The sequence below is a fragment of the Bos mutus genome, chromosome 18 (assembly GCF_027580195.1).
Source record: "Bos mutus isolate GX-2022 chromosome 18, NWIPB_WYAK_1.1, whole genome shotgun sequence".
Taxonomy (NCBI): Eukaryota; Metazoa; Chordata; class Mammalia; order Artiodactyla; family Bovidae; genus Bos; species Bos mutus.
The window spans coordinates 48,420,343-48,440,797 of NC_091634.1; the positions used below are offsets into that span (position 1 = coordinate 48,420,343).

General features: G+C 54.8%; 1 protein-coding gene across 2 annotated transcripts in view; it reads right to left on the reverse strand.

Annotated features, from left to right (window-relative positions):
- Window positions 1-19,702, reverse strand: part of ACSF3 (acyl-CoA synthetase family member 3) — a 48,292-nt gene extending 28,590 nt beyond the window's left edge. The window contains exons 1-6 of one of the 2 annotated variants that reach the window (XM_070388541.1): window positions 19,556-19,702; window positions 12,441-13,137; window positions 11,155-11,310; window positions 8,484-8,638; window positions 7,497-7,642; window positions 3,459-3,571 (exon numbers count right to left, since the gene is read on the reverse strand). In XM_070388541.1, coding sequence (XP_070244642.1) covers window positions 3,459-3,571; window positions 7,497-7,642; window positions 8,484-8,638; window positions 11,155-11,310; window positions 12,441-13,109 — 1,239 coding nt within the window. In that variant the 5' untranslated portion in view covers window positions 13,110-13,137; window positions 19,556-19,702. Of the gene's footprint in view, window positions 1-3,458; window positions 3,572-7,496; window positions 7,643-8,483; window positions 8,639-11,154; window positions 11,311-12,047; window positions 12,398-12,440; window positions 13,138-19,555 lie in introns of those variants that run through there. The other variant, XM_070388542.1, reaches the window with a different exon arrangement.
- Window positions 19,703-20,455: the final 753 nt, after the last annotated feature.

Consider the following 20,455-nt stretch of genomic DNA (forward strand, 5'->3'; position numbering starts at 1 on the left):
GCTGAAGATCTCACTCACACAACCCCTGCCAAAGCAGAACTAAATGGGGAGGTGTACCAGGTTTACAGATCGAAAGAATCCTCAGAGTAGAGATGTCAGCTCTCCCCAAACTGATATATAGTTGAATGCAATTTTCACCAAGCTCCCAAAAGGATTTTTTGTAGATATAGGCAAACTATTCCTAAAATGGTATGGGCAAGCAAAAGAACTAGAACAGCCAAAAAACCTTTGAATAAGAATAAAGTTGCTAGATTAACACTACAATTTTGAGATGTACTATAAAGTCACAGTGGTCAAGACTGTGATACTGCAGAAGAACAGATACACATACAGTGGAAGAAAATATATCTGGGGTCTCAGCAGTAAAGAATTCGTCTGGAATGCTGGAGTCGTGGGTTCGGTCCCTGGGTGTGGAAGATCGGCTAGAGAAGGAAATGGCAGCCCACTCTAGTATTCTTGCCTGGGAAATCCCAGAGGAGATGGACAGAGGAGCCTGGCAGGCTACCCTTGGGGTGCAAAAGAGTCAGGACTGAGCAACTAAACAACACATATATTCAAATAGGTATATACTTTACAAACAAGAAAGAGTAGTCTTCTCAGCAAATAGCATATGAACAACTGGACCTCCATATGGACAAAATAAGACCCCTGATGAGCCTGCACAGGGGGAAGTCACCACATGGTGTCACTGCACGGAGGTGGGGTGGCGGGGTGTGCAGGCAGTGAGCCAAGGACCGGCAGGAGTGGACGCCCACTTGGGGCCACCGTCAGGAGGGTGAGCCCGCATGCGTGGAGAAGGACAGGTGCACTGGGCACAGGCCAGCGGGCTTTCCTGACTCAGGTATTTTTGCAAATTTCCGTTAAGTTTGAAGTGATTTCCAATTAGATGTTAACAAAACCCCTGAACCACATCACCAGTAGGCCCCCTGACTTCTGAACATTACAGTCCCTCCTGTCTGGACTGTGTGGAGTGTGGGCATCCATCAGATGAGAGCTGGAGGGTTTTGCTGCGAGTCCCAGGTCAGGGACATAACCAGTACTTTTCAGCAACGTGTTCAGACCAGGTGTGTACCTGGGAGCCCGCGTCCTCCTCTACCGCCGCCAGCAGTGCACAGTACCTGCGTCCAGCTCCCCCAGCAAGGCCTGAGCCCAGGTGCCGTGCCTCTGGGCCTCACCCTGCCACTTTGTCCCACTAAGCGCGGGGAGCTGGGCGGAGGCTCCATGCAGGTTTTGCCCCCGTGTGGAGACTCGCTTTATTCTCTCTACAGGGTCCCTACAGGGGCAGGGCGGTGAGAAGTATCCAGAGACCAGCCCAGCCTTGGAGTGGGGGCACTGCCACCCCTCTCGTGAGCACAAGCATGGGGGGGGGGCGGCGCGTGGCCGAGGGGGCAAAAGACCTGTTGGTGAGCCATCCAGACAGCTCCATTCCCACAGGCCCTTCGACTGAACTGGAAATGCTCCAGAGCACGCCGCCTAGAGCTCCAAGTCCCAAGCTTCCTCACCCTTACTGTCCCCAGGGCCCTGGAGCCCCACCCCTGTGGACCACTCATTTCCTTCTCTGACTGTCAAGGTGCTCAGGGCCCGGGCTGCCACTTCAGAGCCTCCTATTCTGAGCATGTTTCAGTGAGGAAGGCCCTACAGGCTGGAGCAGGAGCTGGCGGAGGGGGCGGGCTGCTCGCCCCACAGGCACGAAGTCATTAGGCTTGGCTGTGACTGAGAAGGGACCTGCTCCCCACCCCGTGTTCTCTCCAGCAGGTCCCAAGACATCTCGCAGAAAGGTGCTCAGGCACCCGGAGGAGGGTGGTGCAAGGGCCCCCATGCTGTCTGTGCTGCTGATGCCTATGGGCCCAGCTATCCACACTGTTCCTCTGCTGGGGAGACCTCCTCCAGTGCGGGGTCCCTGGAAAAACACCAAAAATGGGGGCGGGCTGAGCGTCTGGAGGGGTGGTGCGGGGAGAAGGGTGTGGGGGGAAGCTGCCCCGATACTGCAGGGAGGGCTGGACGCTGGGGCAGGTGACTCGGGTGTGGGCAGGAGTCCATGAGGAGGCAGAGGGGACCTCAGGGAACAGGCCAAGAGCCAAAAAAGGATCCTGTGGATGTGAGTGTGGCCCTGCAGCTGGGCTGACGCTAGAGCCCAGGCAGAGTTTGGTCAGGGAGTGATGACCAGGGCTGGGGACCTCTAGGCCACCCTGAAATCTGCCCAAACACTGTGGACATGAGCAAGGCTGGTCTAGAGGCCCATCATGCCTGGGAGGAGAGGCCAAGAGGGCACATGCCCAGCAAAAGCAACCCAGGTGAGAGGTTCTTGAGTTAAAGGAACACATACTTCTTGACTGTGGAGCCCTATACCAAGGTCATCTCCAGAACAACCGAGTCCCATAGCAACCATTGCCGTGAGCCCCCAGGATCTAAACCAGCAGCTCCCTGACCTCACATTAGCTAAAAATACCCACCTTATAGCACCCTAACCAATCACCTAATGCCACTCTTCCAGCAGGAGCTTTGTCTTGAGGCTGTAAAAACTGGCTACTAGCCTACGAAAGGTGTCAGCTCACTGTCTCCCATCTTAATAAACTCCATTCTCCTCTCATTCTGCCTTTTGTCTGAAAATTCTTTTCCAACCCATGCCCAGACCACAGCATTGATGTCATTTTTCATAAAGTTACAGTAAAAACGACCCAAGTTCCCCCCACGGGCTCGATCTCAGACATTCAACAACCATCTCCTGGATGCTGCCATCTCCCATGATGAGATCGAGGTCCACAAGGGCAGGGATGCCAGGACCCCTCCAGGCACAGGTGAGGGGTGGGGTGGGGGGCGCGGGGGTGATGCTAGAGTACGGGCAGGAAGGAAAAAAACGCTGAAATGAGGAAACACTGCTACTTTCAGCTTTAACAGAAGTCCACAGTATAAAGAGCTGCTGTAGATAAAACCATCTCTTAAAAATTCCACTTCCCACCAATCCCGACCTCTTCTGTGACCCTGATCACTTGTGACCCTGATCACTTGTGACCAGCAGGCCTGTGGCTGTGACAGTCCTCACTGAAATGAGACCACAGTCCTTGCTTCCCTTCACCTCCGGATCTTAGAAAAACAGACAATAGACAGTGGCTTCCCAAGCAGGAATCTCCATTTCCAGTGAATTTGTCCAAAAGGGTGACTGTTAGGCTGGGGGGCCGGTCTCACCGTCAGCTCGGGCTGTCCTAGCTGAGGCCCTCCTGACCCCCCTCAACACGGCTCAGAGGAAGGAGCTGGGGAGAAGCCTGGCCTCACCCTGCTCTGCACTGTCTGCATGGTGGGCGGTGCCCTAAACACCAGCAGTGCCCGGAGTCAAGGCCCACTAGCACTGCTGTGGTCCGGGGGCTGCCCCGTGCGGTGGGGACTTCACCTCTGCCACCGGCCTGCTGGGTGGTAATGGCCGTGCAATGCCCACGTGCCACCAGTGCGAACAGACTCACCTTGGTATTCTCCTCACTTCCCTCTGCGTGGATAAGGTAGGGGGAGCTGTCCTTCTGTGGGTTTTCCGACACAATGCGCACCTCAACGCCGGGCAGCGGGGTCCCCACAGAGCCTGCAAAGGGTGGGGAGGCACGAGGAACAGAGGCGGTCAGTAGGATTCTGGAGAGTGCCTGCACGTGGAGGTGCTGGGAGCTGCCTGACGTCATGTGGGCACACCAGGGTGGGGTGGGGGGAGACCCGCGGACCGCCTCGTGCACAGACAGGGGGATCCCACCTAGGGTCAGGTGCACACCGAGGGGCAAAGCACCAGCAGCCAAGAGCAGAGCTTTAGGTGGGACCACAGAGCAGCAGCTGGGGCCCCAAATGCCCCAGGTCTTTAGGTCACCTTGGTGGTCGCCCAGCACCCAGAGCTGGATGCAGGGCACGTCTGCTTCACTGGAGCACCTGTCTGGGTAGTCAGGGCCTGCTGCTGCTAAGTCGCTTCAGTGGTGTCCGACTCTGTGCAACCCCATAGACCGCAGCCCACCAGGCTACCCCATCCCTGGGATTCTCCAGGCAAGAACACTGAAGTGGGTTGCCATTTCCCTCTCCAATGCATAAAAGTGAAAAGTGAAAGTGAAGTCGCTCAGTCATGTCTGACTCTTAGCGACCCCATGGACTGCAGCCCACCAGGCTCCTCTGTCCATGGGATTTTCCAGGCAAGAGTACTGGAGTGGGGTGCCATTGCCTTCTCCGAGTCAGAGCCTAGGTGACTGTAATTTGTCTGGTGAAGGGGCAAAAGAGGAATGGGTGCGGGGCAGGGCAGTGGGCATCCTCACAGCAGGGGTGATGCAGCTAGCATCCTGGCTCACTTATTAGATGCCTGTAGTTTGCTCAGGGCATCCCTCCACATAGTTACAATCAACTTTTGAACCTGCAAAAGTGAGGGCAGGTGGTGGCCGTGATGACACTGTAATGAACAGCTAAGGCGGGACAGAGCCTCTAGGGCCAGAGGCCTGGTGTCTGAGCCTTCACTTCAAGGTTTTAGGCCCTTTATTTTAATATTTGTCACAGGATAAAAACCCACTTCATGGCAAATAGATGGGGAAACAGTGGAAACAGTGTCAGACTTTATTTTTCTGGGCTCCAAAATCACTGCAGATGGTGACTGCAGTCATGAAATTAAAAGATGCTTACTCCTTGGAAGGAAAGTTAGGAAGGAAAGTTATGCTGTCCAACCTAGACAGCATATTGAAAAGCAGAGACATTACTTTGTCAACAAAGGTCCGTCTAGTCAAGGCTATGGTTTTTCCAGTGGTCATGTATGGATGTGAGAGTTGGACTATAAAGAAAGCTGAGGGCCGAAGAATTGATGCTTTTGAACTGTGGTTTTGGAGAAGACTCTTGAGAGTCCCTTGGACTGCAAGGAGATCCAACCAGTCCATCCTAAAGGAGATCAGTCCTGGGTGTTCATTGGAAGGACTGATGTTGAAGCTGAAACTCCAATACTTTGGCCAACTGATGCTAAGAGCTGACTCATTTGAAAAGACCCTGATCCTGGGAAAGACTGAAGGCGGGAGGAGAAGGGGACGATAGTGGATGAGACGGTTGGATGGCACCACTGACTCAACAGACATGGGTTTGGGTGGACTCCGGGAGTTGGTGATGGACAGGGAGGCCTGGCGTGCTGCAGTCCATGGGGTCGCAAATAGTCGGACACGATTGAGCGACTGAACTGAACTGAAAAACCCCCAGGAAACCCAGTTGGCAAATTCCATGAGCTGCCCAGTATTCTGGGATCCACACTCTTGGGAGAGTCTGTGACCAGGTCTCAGTTTGCTAGATGGTGATGTCTTGTTCATTTCAGCCTGTCTTTTAAGGTTCTAGGGGCCTCCTCCTCTTTTGCTCCCAAAGGTTTTTAAAACGGAAGCAAAATCTATATATGATGCAGTTATTTAGTATAAGGCATAGAACTCAGTGGCATTTAGCACATTCACAACTTTGTGCAAGCAGCACCTCTATCTAGTTCCAGAACTTTCTGTCAGCCCAGAAAGAAACCTGTCCCACACGATGTTGACGTAGCCCCTCCCACATGCCGTGAACATGACCGGCCTGCCCACAGTGTGTGACGCAGCCCCTTCAATACTGTGTGACAAAGCCTCCCACACTGCGTGACAAAGCCCTTCCACGCTGCACGGACGTGGGCCCGCCCACAGGGCGTAAAGCAGCCCCTCTCATACTATGGGACATGACTCCTCCCACACTGTTTGGATGCGGCCCCTCCCACAGCACGGAATGTGACCTCTCCAGCACTGCATGACTGCATGACACAGCCCCGCCCACAGCATGAGGCGTAAGCCCTCCCACACGGTGTGACCACCCCTCTCACAGAGCAGGGACATGGCCCCTCTCACAACATGGAGGCATAGCCCCTCTCTTTGACTTGTGACGTAGCCCCTCTCACACTGCATGGACTTTTCGTGTCCACCAAGGAGCATGCTGGCTGTGGTCAGGGTCACTCCGTCCTTCCGCTACCCTTTAGAATGGGTGTCAGCTGTGTCCGGGTGACTTTGTCTTATGGCCCCTCCTGGTTTCTGGGGTGGGAAGCCGCACTGCACTGGGTCCTGGGGTGCCTCTTCGGCCGGGCCCAGTAAGTGCTGGCAGCCTCCTGTCAGTGCGTGTCCAGGTCACCCCCGGGGCCTCACCCTAGGAGGGTGCTGGTGCAGGTCCCTCTGTCCCCGGCCTCTGCCTCCACCCCAAGCATGTTCCACACCTTCCCACAGACCCCTAGGTGGCCCTGTGCTGCTGAATCCTGTCCTGGCCCTGGTCCCAGCTCCCACCCTGAGCTTGCTCTTGGTCTTGACCAGGAGATTCCCTGCCCACCTCTTGGCCCCCTACCCCAGACCCGTCTGTCTTTGGTGGCAACAGAGCATGAACACCTGCTCAAGCTTCAGGGTCCTCATCTGTTGGGGGTAAGATCAGCTCTGCTTCGGGACTGTTCTGTGCACAGTTCACACCCACCTCGTCACCTAGAAGTTGCATTCTGAGGCATCTGCCCATGAGATGTAAGGACATGTTCACACAGCAGCCTGCACACAAACCTTCACAACAGCCTGACTAGTAACTGTCCAAGACTGGACACAATCCAGTATCCATCGGTGGTGGACAGGTTAGCAAAAGGCAGCCCATGCACACCATCGATGATGCTTGGCACAGGATGTCTCAGACTCGTCCTGCCACGTGAGAGAAGACAGACTCCAGAGGCAGGTCCAGAGGCTGAGTCTGTGTGACGGTCCAGGAGACGCACAGCTACAGGGAGTGCAACCAGGGACCTGCTCGCTGGCCAGGGTGCTGACCACAAAATGGGGAGGCTCTTGAGGTGACTCAGAGTCGTCTACCTGACAGTGATGGGCATACTGAGAACTCACAGACCACCCCCCAAGAAGGGTGCCTTTTACTGTCCATGCAAGACAAGTGAATGGACAGACAGAAGTACAGGAGCAGAATCACCTTAGACTTATTTCTGAGACTCCTCTTGTGTTTTGGAAAAACTGGAGGAGACAGACCACGAGGGCTGGAAAAGAGCCCAGAACAGAACAGGCTCACGTCTCAGGCCTTGGACTCTGCCCTCAGGTTCCCTCTCAGGGATCCAAGACCTCAAGGCTGTTTGTGTGGAATGCCCTAGAGAAGGAGGGACAGGAAGACCAAAGGGCAGGAGGCCTCCCAGAGCAGCAGGCCATCCAGAGGCACGCAGGTCACCAAGCACAGGTTGGGGCCCTTCCTCCCTTGCCCCCCACACCCGCCATCTCCTCTGTTGTCGTTGCCCTTGTGTGGCTCAGGGCACCTGGATGGGAGGCTCTGGGCCACAGGTGACCTGGTCTGGAGGAAGCAGCACCCAGCCTGGAGGTGCTCTACCAAGCACATGGCTTCCGGGTCACGTGGAATCCAGGGTCACCTGGGAAGGCTCCCCTAACCCAACAGGGCAGCATCACCTATAGACTGGTTCACCCGAGGACCCAGAGCAGAGAGAGGACACAGCTGGCGGGCGCTGCTCATACCTGGCAGGCGAGCTGCGGTCAGGGGGTTGGACAGGGCCATGCCAATCTCCGTCATCCCGTACCTCTCCAGCAGAGTGTGGCCGGTGATGCCCTTCCATTTCTCCAGCACTGGCAGGGGCAGCGCAGCAGAGCCCGAGACCATCAACCTGCCCAGCACAACACAGGCACCTCAGTCTCTCAGGAGCACACAGCTGCTTCAGCACAGTGACAAGCACGCCATCCTTGTCCTGGGGGCCCCAGAGCAGTGCCTCGTGGGAGGGTGGCACCCTCACAGAGGGCTCCAGTTCCACCAAGCATCTTACAGAAGAGGAGCAGAGAGCGGTTAAACGGGAGCAGAGGCCCAGATCAGATATTCATCTTGGGCAGTTGGGAACTCTCTCCAGGAAACCCTTTCTGAGCTCCTCGTAAGGACCAGGAATCAGATGCACAGAGGGTGCGAAGTTCATGGCTGTTCGGGCTCTCGTTGCACATGTCTGTGCATCTTTCGTTGCACAGACCTGTAAAGACCTGCCAAACTAGTCACTTCCGTACCTGCACTCTCAGGTGAACCGAGCAACTACAAACGGAGAGTTGCCATGGTCTGCAGACTCGTGGGTACATGGAGACCAAACGCGCCACCAAAGGGGCCAAAGAGCTAGCATGTCCATTAGGAAGGGTGTCTGCGTGGGCCTTGGGGGGCTGCTGAGAGCCTGCAGATGTGGGCTCAGATAGGACATTCTCACCCTCATCCTTCAGACTCCACTGGAAGATGGGTGGGCAGACAGAGATAGATGGACAGAGGGACCCAGAGACAGAACAGACACATGGATGCAGAACCCAGGCAGCTGCGCTGGGAATACAGGTGTGTTGAGAGAGACGTAGAGACACATTTTAAAGTACAAAGAGCACAGTGCTTCCTAAACTTAGTAGAACTGACTCACTAAAAGTGAGTTACATTTGCTGATCTTTAGGACTTTCCAGATGGGAAGGTGGACTATACTCACTGACCTGATTTTTTCTTCACAAACTGCACGCACAAAATCCTGGACATGAGGCTGGGTAAAATGCTTGTCATAATAATCCATCAACTTGCTGTAGATGGTAGGCACTGCCATAAATACATTAATCTGGGGAGCTTCAGAACTTAAGAACTTCTCCCAAACCTAAAAAGAGAAGAGGACGCAGACAGCAAAAAGACTAGAAGACACATCTGCACAAACAGGTGTGTGGGCCTTCAGTTCCAGGAATAGTGCTCTCAGCAGAGGACCCCCTTCTCTCAAGTGTCAGAGGGTCTCACTTTCACAGGGTGACGGACGCTCCTGGCCCTCGTGGAGTCACTGTGCAGGGGACCCTGGCGTCTGGTCTGAGGAGGAAGAGGATGGTGGGGGGAGGGGATGGGTCCTGACTCAGGGACTGGCCTCAGATCCACCATCAGGGGAGAGGTGGCACCTCAGACTTTCCCAGCCATGCAGATGGGCGTGGATGCAGCTGGGCAAGGGGCCATGCAGGCTGGAGCGCAGCACAGACCACGCACGACGGGGGCAGAGAGTGGTGCTGTTGTATCCGAAGAAGTCACGTCAATTTTGTATTTTACTCTCTTTAACAGATGTTTCTTATTTTAATATAGAGAGGCTTCGAGTTTTTCAGCTCATGCTGACAAAGTGCTCGTGTGTGCTCACCCTCATCTCCATGGAGCCACTGCACCAGCACGTGGTCAGGGTGGGACAGGGGTTCAGCACACCCCATACAGATAGCCTCCCCCACAGGCAGTCCCCGCCCCGGTTCCTAATCAGATGCTAGTAACTAGTTCCTCACCTGAGCTACTCCACAGGAAAGGCGTGCCTCTGTAGGGAGAAAACTGTATGGTTCTTTTACAGATAACCCTGCCCCATTATAAAGCCTGTATGAAAAAAAGAAAAGTCAACAGGAGCAGAGCCTCAGAATACACATGTTGAAATTATGGCAAGGAGTATAAATTCTTAGGTTCAGAAATTTGGAGAAGATGAATGAATTGGGGGATGATCAAGGATTTCCTCAGAGAAGTAGAAATATAAGAGAACCATTACAAGCTGGAAAGTACATTACGCGAAACTAAGAATTCACTGCAAACACGTAACAGACTAGACGCAGCAGAGAAAAGACAGAAGTCAGGCACAAGTCAATGGAAATGATCCAAACAGAAATACACACAGGAGAGAAGAGGAAAAAGAAGAGTGTCACCATGTGTAGGCCGAGATGACATAATATGACGCGTCAGGAGAGGCAGAGCGCTCGGTCAGTAGAGATGCGTCCACGTCCACGGATGGGAAGACCCAGTGTTGCTAAGACCGCAGTTCTCCCCAAACCCCAGCACACTCTGTTTTGCAGAAATCAACAGGCTGACCCTACAATTTACAGGAAAAGGTAGAGGACTCAGAGGAGTCAAAACAAATGTGAAAAGGAGGGAGGAAAGTGGAGGATGCCCCCAAACTGACTCCAGAGCGCTACATTCAACAGCATGTGACGCCGGTGTAAGGTCAGATACACAGACCATTGGAGCAGACGAGACTCCAGAAACAATCGCCACGATGATGGCCAATTGATCTGTGACAGGGGCACCAGATCACTCCAGTAGGACAATCTTTCCAACCAACAGTGCAGAGACAACTGAATATCCAGGTCCAAAAAGAGGAATTCTAGACCCATTTCTCACCATACCTAAGAATTAATCCAAAGTGGGTCAGAGACCTAAACGTATCAGCTAAAACCATAAAACTTGAAGGAAAAAACATAGGAGAAAATCTTCATGACTTCTGGTTAGGCGAAGATTTCTTAGGTATGGCAGCAAAACCATGATCTAAGAAACGAAAAAAACTGATAAAATGAATTTCATCAAAAAAATTAAAAGCATGTGTGCTTCAAAAGATGTCATTAAGAAAATGAGAAGACAAGCCAAAATGGGAGAAAATACCTGCAAACCATCTGTGTGATGAGGAACTAGCATCCAGAATAAACAAACTTAAGTCAAACAACCTGACTAAAATGGGCAAAACATCTGAATAGACAGCTCACCAAAGAAGATACACAGATGCAAATAAGACCACGAGAAAATGCTCACACTCCTCGGTCATCAGGGAAATGCAAACTTAAACCACAGTGAGATAACGATGCTGGTGAGAATGGGGGGCTGGAGTCCTCGTGCAGTGTTGGTGAGAACGTGGACACTACCGCCACTCCGGGAGACAGTTTGGCATCACACCTCTAGAAGCAGAAGGGATGGCGAGACACGCTAGACGACAGCACGGGGACCAGACGCTGGGTGGGCCCGATGCAACCACATGGTTCTTATGGGAGGGGGGCAGTGGGAGGTCTGACCACAGAAGGGACGGCGGCCACGAGGACACAGAAGCGGAGGCTCGAGTGATGCAGGTGCCTCCCCATCTGGGAGAGGCGGGAGCAGATCCTGCTGAGGCCTCTAGACAGAATCAGGCCTGGGACACCTGGACCCCAGCTCCGTGAGACCCTTCTGGACGTGGACTTCCAGAACTGACAGAATAACTTGTACTGCCTGAAGCCCTGACTCGGGATCCCTGGCTCCAACAACAACAGGAAACTCCCCGTTGGGTGCCTGCGCGCCCCCAGGAGGTGCCGGGTCCATAGGGGCCCAGCCAGCAACACTGAGAGCTCATCCCCAACTTACCAACTGAGCACTGAACTCGGGCAGCATCACACAGGTGGCCCCTACCCAGAGTGGGCACAGCAGCTTGTTGACCACGCCATGGACGTGGTGCAGCGGGAGGACATGGAGGATCACGTCGTCCTTTGTCCAGGCCCACTTGTGGACCAGCCCCGTCACCTGCAGGACGACAGCACAGCCTCAGGGCAGGAGGGCTGGCCTCCCTAGCCAAGGTGCGGAGGGGGGGAGGGTGGCAGGGGGAGGGGAAGGGGAGGGGCGGGCGGGGGATGGGGAGACCGGCTGGCCTGCCCTTGGCGCATCCCGGGGAGCTGATAATGAAATGACCTGGGGCTGTCTGTCCAGACACCAGCCCTTCTGTTGGAGAGCAGGGCTGCATGCAGTCAGGGGCTTCAGCCAGTTTAAAAGGACCTTAGATTTGGGGTTTCAAGGCCTCTGCAGACTCTGGGCAGCTCTACCCCAAGGCGGTCAGAGAATCTACATGTGCTTCTTGTAGATTCAAGCCCAGGCTTGAATCCAGCTGCCAGTCTGACCCTGCTGATTCCAGCACCTCTTTCTCCCCAGCTCCACCAAAAACTCCCGAGTCACTGCCGAGCCTGTCCTCACGTGTGCCACGGTGACTGCCACCCCCCAGAAATACTGGCCCAGAGATGGCCTCTCCTGGGAGACAGAGACAGTCTATAATCTCGCTTGGCCTGCAGCCAGCCCGACTCGGTTCACGCTGACTTACGGACTGAATTAGCCAGATCTCTGGCCTCCCTCTGGTGGGTCTGAACTTCTGTTTCCCACTCCTGCTGTACACGCATATACTTTTTGGAAGCACGAAGAGTATAAACTACAGATGAATAAAGCAGCTGCAAAGCTTTACAAAGACGGTAACTGAGTATGCAGAGTAATACCTGAGCTGTGGCACGCACCTCCTGCTCTCTTGCTTCCCAGAGAAGCTACGCTTCCAGGTGCTGAGGGCACCGTCCTGGTACTCACTTGCAGCTGGTTTCTTTGAAAACCTTCCCCCACGTACAGTGGCCCATCCTGTGCTGGAGGAGCCTGGGGGGGCCCATAACCCTGGCACCTTGGCACAGCGCCCCTACACGGCCAGTGGGGCTGGTGGTCCCACGGCCCTGGCCCTACATTTCTGGGTGCTTCCAGCAGGGTGGGGGTGATGATGAGAGCTGTCACAGGCCTGTGAAGAGAAGGCCACCAGGAAGTCACTTGTCCGGCCATGGCTGTTGCAGGGACTGACCACAGGGACTCAGCTCACCCCTCTTGAAGGTGGTGGCCAGGTCACTCACCACGGCCCTGATGTTGTCGTGGGTGCTCAGGACGCCCTTGGGCCTCCCTGTGGTCCCACTGGTGTAGATGATCATGGCACCCCGGTCTCTCCAGTTCCGCTCCAGCACCAGGCCCTCTTCAGGGTCCTCGGCCACCCCATGGTAGACTGTGGGCGGGAGAGGCAGGAGCGGGACTCCGAGCTTCTGGGCCACCGGGCTTAGAAGCTCCACGTGCTCCGGGCCGGCAAGGACCACAGAGCTGCGCGAGTCCTGGATGAAGTACTCCAGCTGGGCCCGGGGGTGCTTCCTGTAGAGGGGGACGGCCACGCCGCCGCTCATCCACGCGGCCCACTGTGCCACCACAAAGGAGACGTCGTTGGAGCACAGGAGGGAGACCCGCTCCTCCCGGAGGTCCCCATCGGCACACGCACGGAGCTGGCAGATCTCCCGGGATAGGCGGAGGCTGCGCAAGTAGAGGTCCTTATACGTGTGGCGGCCGTGCTGGTCAATGAGGGCGAGCCTGTCCCCGAAGGCTGGGGCGCGGATGAAGACCGGGGCACTGCAGTCCGAGCGTGCGGCCGGGGCCGAGTGCAGGGGGCCACTTGCTCCACGTGTCCAGGGGGCCAGCCGGCAGGAAGCCACGGCCCAGGCTAGGCGCCGGAGGGCCATCCCCACGTATGGCAATGGCATCGCGGCAGCAGACGCCAGCTGGTGGTACCTGGGCGGGAAAAGAAGGCACTGAGGTCACAGCCTGCCCTGGCCTGACTCCCATGGTGGCCAGGAGAGGCGGCCTCACCTCCAGTCGGGGGGTCGTCCCAAGACAGGAAACACTAACGCCCTCTCGATGCATGCCTTTGGAACTTAAATGGCTTTTTATTTAATCTCATTATGTTAAGGATTTTAAAAACACAAGATTCTAAAACAATGAATTAAACTAGCTAAGTCAAGGAGAAACAGAACTCAACTACTTACGTCCTTCCACAACATGAACATGGAGACTGGGGATGCACAGGAGGGCTGACTGTGAGGTTACCTGGATTTCTAGCTGTGTGGGGTTGGTGCCTTAACCCCCACCCCAGCCCCCAAACTGTGCCCCCTCGCCCTCAGCAGGGGCCTGGAGGCTCCAGCGAGCCGGATACAGACACAGGGCTCACTTCTGCTCCGGACACTCACCCCGCTGAGGTCACCCAGCAACTTGTCTAAAGCAGAGCAGACCCTCAGAGGCAGCATGCTCACAGTCTGTGCATCTGTTCTTTAAGCTAGAAGAGAACTCCCTCCTTCTCCCCACAACCTGATGACAAAACAACGACCAGCACAGCCAGAAGGAGGGCCGTGACCCGCCACACGCACCTGGAATTCATCAGACTGCTTGAGAGGACGAAGCCTGGGGAAGGGCCAGCCGGACTCTGAGCCCTGCCCTAGGACCCCACCCCTCTGGGTGGCCAGGGACCAGGGCACACCCTCTCCACACCTCCCCGCAACTGGAGCAGTCAGGAACCCGCCTGCCACCCAGTACCACTGAAGATGGTGCCCTCCCAGCACCAGGGCAGCCTGCGAGGTCCACAGACCACTGCCTGCCCTGTCTCAAGGCCCACCTCTGCTCCACCTAAGTGCTCTTGGCCAGAGCAGCGCCCCTGACTAGGAGATGATGGGTAGACCAGCTTTCCGAGTTGTTCCCAAAGGATTTTTAAAAATATTTATTTAATTGGCTGCAGTGGGTGTTAGTTGCAGCATGTAGGATCTAGTTCCCTGATCAGGGATTGAACACAGGCCTCCTGCACTGGGAGTGGAGTCTTAGCCACTGGACCACGAAGGAAGTCCTCCTAAAGGTTTTTTAACAAGTGTTATTTGACAGCGATACTACACTTAATATATCATGATGTGTTTTCATCTTCAACTGCCTTGTTCAGTAAACAGGGCAACCTTTGGTAACCCTATCTCACCCATGAGAAAATTCCAAGTCGGCCTGCTCCTAAATCAGAGCCCAGAGTCCAGCCAGAGCCTTTCACCCCCAGCCATCGTTCCCCATCAGCCACCATGCCAGGCCCCACATCCTCCTTGCCCACGAGAGCACAAGGAAATGGCCTGATCCTGGCTGCACTGTGGGGGGAAGCATCTCTCCGTGCTCGAGGGACAGAGGACAGGCGCAGGCACCCCAGAGGGCTCTTCTGAATGTCAGAGGCTAAAATGAGCAGGTGGACCCTCACCCACGGCTTGGTGGCTTGCCCCCCACCCCAGCCCCCTCCTCCCTGCCCTGGATTCAGGCATCCTGTTCTTGACAAGCCTCACTTTCTCTGTCACTAACTTGCTCCAGGGGAAAGAGAATATGTTGTGTTTGTTATATCACACCAAACAGTTTTGCCCTGTTTTTCATTTAAAAAAAGATTACACACAGCACTCTATAATTACCTAACAAAACAAACACAGCCCCCAGCAGTAAAGGCCTGTCCTGAGCCCCTCCCTGTGCAGCCTGCTGGCCACCTGCTCCCCGCAGCAGGAGCTCCTGACACAAGGTCTGCCAGCCTCCAGGCCCAGCAGGCAGAAGCCTGGAATAGGGGAGACGCCTGCCCGGCCCAGCAGCTGCTCCGGAAGGCTCCAGGCCTCCACCATCATGGCCCCTCCAGGGCACGTGGCCCACGTCCCTTTCAGAGGCAGCAACCAAAAGCCGGAGTGTCTTATGGCTTACCCTCTATGCAGGGTTCAGAGGTGGGCTCATAGCCATTCACACCTCTGGATTTTTGTTACCATAAATATGACAAGTTCTAAGAAAACAGCTTGCCTGGACCAGAGAAAACAAGAAATGTGATGAACATGTGGGACGTGACAGTTTCAGAGAGAAAGTGAGCCACTGAAAAGCAAACCAGGGGTTCAGTGCTTCCCCTTCTCACTTCTAGCAAATCCTTCTCTATTTGCTTTAAGGGCAGAGAAACGAAAACAAACGGAAACCGTAAACAGAAAACGAACTGCCTGTTTCTGGGTTACGGCCCGAGGCCTGACTTTTGCTGGTGACAATGCAAGAGAGATGTTCAGGGATGCCTGCTGAAGTGGCAGCATTTTCTGGGGTGCAGAGGAGCAGACAGATGGACGGCCAGGAGTGGCCACTGCTCCCACCGATCTACCTACCAGGCTTCACAGGGCATCATGGGCAGTGTCACACTGCTGCCAGCGAGACCACTGGAGCGGCCTTCCTCTAACACAAGGGGCTGAGGGGCGAGCCGTCTGCCTGCTCCCTCTGGGGAATCAGGGGCTGCACCACCCCAGCGAAAAGCTGGGGTTCTAGGACTTGAACTGGAAAAAACAGGGCTGAACCCCACTTTCCCTGCCCACCCCCCCACCCTGGCCAGGGCAGGAGGGCTAGCTGACTTCTGACTGCACATGGGGCAGGCAGGAATGGATGCAGTGAGCCGGCGGTCAGAGCAGTGCCTCCAAGGAAGACAGAGAGGTGAAGCCACCTGCCCAGGGCCACAGAGGAGCAGGAAAAGCAACTCCCAGACCCAGGCCCGGCTGGCCCACAGGCCCTGACCACTCTGCAACACCATGAGTGGTGAGAAAGGCCTTGGGCGAGGAAGGTCAAAACCATGCTGCGAGCTGCCCCAAGAGACACTGCACGTTAACTGGCCAGCACCCCAGCCTAGTGAGGCTTGGGGCCTCTGCCCAGCCATCTGAGTGGACATCAGTAGTCCCTTCAAGATGAAACATGAACATAGGAAATGCAGGCCCTCTGTTCCTACGGCTGCTTTTCAAATGCATCTTAAGGAAATAATCAGCGATGTACGTCAAAGTTCACCATGGGTCTTCACTGTAGCATTATTTCTGATACTGAAAAACTGGGGCTGACCTGGGTGATCCGGAAGATCTGAGGGGAGCAGGGCATACACATGTGTGTGGGGCTGGGCCACAGTCTGACCACACAGCTCTCAGTGAGGCCCAGGGGAGGGACATCCCACCCCGGGATGGGAAGGTGAGCCCCAGGTGGCAGGTGGCTTTTGTTTTCTTCTTCGTGCTTCTCCACTCTCTGCAGTTTTTATGCAATGAGCATGTATGACTTTTGTGATCAGATTTTAAAAGTCTAGCTGTTGTTCAGTCTCTCAAGTCGTGTCTGACTCTTTGCGACCCTATGAACTGCAACACTCCAGGCTTCTCTGTCCTTCACCATCTCCCAGAGCTTGCTCAAACTCATGTCCATCAAGTCGGTGATGCCATCCAACCATCTTGTCCTCTGTCATCCCCTTCTCCTCCTGCCTTCAATCTTTCCCAGCATCAAGGGCTTTGGCTCTTCGTATCAGGTGGCCAAAGTATTGGAGCTTCAGCTTCAGCATTAGTCCGTTCAATGAATATTCAGGACTGATTTCCCTTAGGATGGACTGGTTGGATCTCCTTGCTGTCCAAGGGACTCTCAAGAGTCTTCTCCAATGCCACAGGTCAAAAGCATCAATTCTTCAGCGCTCAGCCTTCTTTATGGTCCAACTCTCACATTCATACGTGACTACTGGAAAAACCATAGCTTTGACTATACACACCTTTGGTGGCAAGGTAATGCTTCTGCTTTTTAATACACTGTCTAGGTTTGTCATAGCTTTTCTTCCAAGGAGCAAGCATCTTTTAATTTCATGGCTGCAGTCACCATCTGCAGTGATTTTGGAGCCCAAGAAAATAAAAACTTAGTAAATGATGCTTATATTTTAAAATGGAGCTATTTCAACCCCAGCACAAACATTTTGATACAGAAAAGAAACAGGAAAATATTAAAATTATGTGTTCTGGATGGTGTATCACAGGGTGTTTGTAATTGTCGATAACTCTTCAATTTTTCAAAATGACAGAAGCAAATAAAAATGAGACAATGGCCTTCTTCTCTTAATTAAAGCTAGCGGTTCACGGAAGTCTCACATGGAGAATAAAGAAGTCAGTTATCAAGTCAGTTGGAAGGCTGCTACACTGGCGCTCAGAACACCGCCAGGTGGTATCCAGCAGCAGTGACCTGACCCCAGTGCCAGGGCTGGGAGGTGGTGAGGTACGCTGGCTCCATGTGGAGACGGGTGATCCGTGGCACAGTGGGACAGGTGGCTGGAGCTGGGGAGACAGGGAACCTGTCACATCAGCCTGCAGGGAAGAAAGCTGGGGGGATGTTTAGCTGTGGTCACCCGGGGGTGTCAGTGAAGCAGAGGCTGAGAAGGGCCCCTCCTGCTCACCCTTGAGCCTCACAACAGTGACTTTCAAATGGGTAAATATGGCCCAGGTGGCCTCCACAGAGGCTGCACTAACTTATCTCCAGCCAAATGTGTGGGAACAGGGGTCACCCCTTCAGAACAGCTTCATGTGCTCTTGAAGCCACTCATCTTCCAGTCATTCAACAGAGCTAAAACCTCCAAGGTCATGGTGGTGGTTTAGTTGCTAAGTCGTGCCCGACTCTTGCGACCCCATGGACTATAGCCTGCCAGGCTCTTCTGTCCATGGTCACAGACGTGTCCAAGGTAATGGGGAGCAGCAAAAAGCATCAGGTCAGGGCAGAGGACTGTGTCCTGAGCAGGTCCAGGTCCAGACAGACCAGCAGCCTCAGGAAGAGCCCTGCCTCCTAACCACAGGTGCGCTTTGTTACGGGCTGCCCTCACCCACCGTGGTACAGACTGGAGCGATGCTGCCACCAAGTAAGTGCAACATGGCCATGAATTTTCCCTGTCTCAGTCAACCGACATCATGAGACCACTGTCACGGTGTGCAACAAGAAAGGATCCCAGCCAAGAGCACGGAAACCTGAACTGTGGTGAGCCAGACGCCTGCTCCTGGGAAGGCCACCCTGCGTTCAGATTCCGCCAGGTGGCTGGAGCCCAGCAGAGATGCAGCAGAGGCCACTCGGTGCTCTGACCATCAGGTTCTTGGGTCAGAGCACTGAGGCGCACGGCCCTCTTAGGACACGAGCCTGACACCTGGAAGATGATAACATCTTTCATGTCCTAATCCGGGTGCACAGATTTTAGTCAAAACAGACCCAGACTGAAACATTCACTGGTCCTTTTGAGTTTTCCTCACCTGTCTGAGCCTTCAGTTCCTGTGAGAACCGACAGAGGGGGGGAGGCAAGTGGACCAGCCATGTTCAGCACCTTGCTCACCACGGAGCCGTGTGACAAAAATTACACGATAAGAATGATACTTGCATTCAAATGAAGGCGGCTGGTTTCGAAATGAGTAAAATGGCACCTGATGGGTCAGCATCACCTTCCCCCCACCCTCCTGCCTGCTGTCTTGAGGCCTGGGTGGAAGTGTGGGGCAGGAGAGGGGACCACACTCTCCCTCTGGGGTGGAACACTTGTTTCAGCACGCCACCTGCGGTTTGGGAGCTGTTTTCAAAGTTACATTTTTAAGTAACAGACATTCACACTGTATTTAAAAAAAAAAAAAAGGAAGAAAACAAATGCTAAACTCATATCCATATTTGGACATAAAATACCATTTTAAAGATGCCAGCTGGAGGGAAGAAGCTTATGACCCCTGGCCCGTGGTTTAATTTGTCTGCCTTGAAGAGTGGATCTTCTGCATGCTGCCCGGGCCCAGCAGGGGCTGAGAAAAGGTCGCTAGACTTGCTAGTCTGTCAAGTTTCACATCAGAACCGCCAGGGGCCCTCGGAAGCCAATTGTGGACCTGTGTGCTCCTGGGCTCAGCACCGGTGCTCCCTACCCACAAATGTCCCTGCCTAGGCCTCCAGACAAACATCGCCCCTTCCCCGGGCTGGAAAGCTACAGACTTCCCAAACACGTGATTCCTCTTTCCACCTCTACGTTGTCATCCTTCCCCTTTTCGGTAAACTCCTAATCATCCTTCAGAGTCCCCCTCACTACCACCTCCTCTTTAGTGTAAAAGACTGTGGGGCGGGGTGCTTCGAGGAGGAGTCCAGCGGCCAAAGAGGAAGGAAATGGATCTACTTCCGTCACAACAGATCAAGTTCCCCTCCAACGCTGGCTGAACTTGAACTCGACTCCCTTCCACACCAAAGGGGCCTGGACGTCGCCTCAGCGCCGAGAACGCCAGGCAGGGTCCCCACGTGACGCGGCCCTTGCGTGGGAGGGGGCGGGGCGGGCCGGGATGCTGTGGGCGGGGTGAGGGGGGTGAAGGGTGAGGGGTGAGGGGGCGGGCTCTACCTCCGCAGGCCGGGATCGCGCACCTCCTCCTAGCCGGGTCAAAACCGGAACAGGAACCGCGGTACTCGCGCACCGTTCGTCCTGCACCCAAGCGCATTCCCCCGGTGCGACGGGGCGCGGCGGCGAGGGTTCCGGGTGCGAACGTTCCCCTCAGGGGGTCGGCGCCGCTCCCGGCCTCAAAGCGGGCTGGGAATCAGGCGCCGCAGGTGTGCTAAGTCCCTGTGGGGCGGAGCTGGGCACGAAGTCCACTTGACTGAAACGTGAGACTTCTCCTAAGTAACAAATCAATAAACACGCACTCTGTGGGGCTGCAGACACACGGTTAGAGCCAGCGCGCTTCCCGGCCTCCTTCCCGGGCGCCGCGGGTCGGGGCGGGCCGATTCAGGGCTGGGCCGCTGCACCCTCGGGGTCGTGAATCCCCGGGGGGCTGAAGACGGGAGCCTGAGGGAAGAGAGGCTGGGAATCTCCCAGGAGCAGCAGAACGACTGCGATGGAGAGGAAAAATGACAAGATCCCCGGGCCTCCGAGCGGTCCAGTAAGAAAAGTGTAATAGTTTCAGGAAGGGACCGCAGACAAGACAAAGGAGGAATCACCGAAGAAATTCAAGAAAATCAGCAGAACCTCCTGGTGGGAATGAGTGGCAATAGACCCACAGCCCTTGGGCGAACAACGGGGCTGTTTCCGAGCCTAGGGGTGGGGACGATCCTAACCGCCCGCTTGACCTGATAGCCACGTGGACGTGGCCCCACCTGAACTTGGGATCTTCCTTGCTATGACCTGAATGTCTGTGCCCGAACAAATTCGTGTGTTGAAGCTCGGACCCCTCAATGTGATGGTGTCAGGAAGTGGGGACCTTCAGGGAAGTGATTAGGTCATTAGGGCAGGGGCTCCATGAATGGG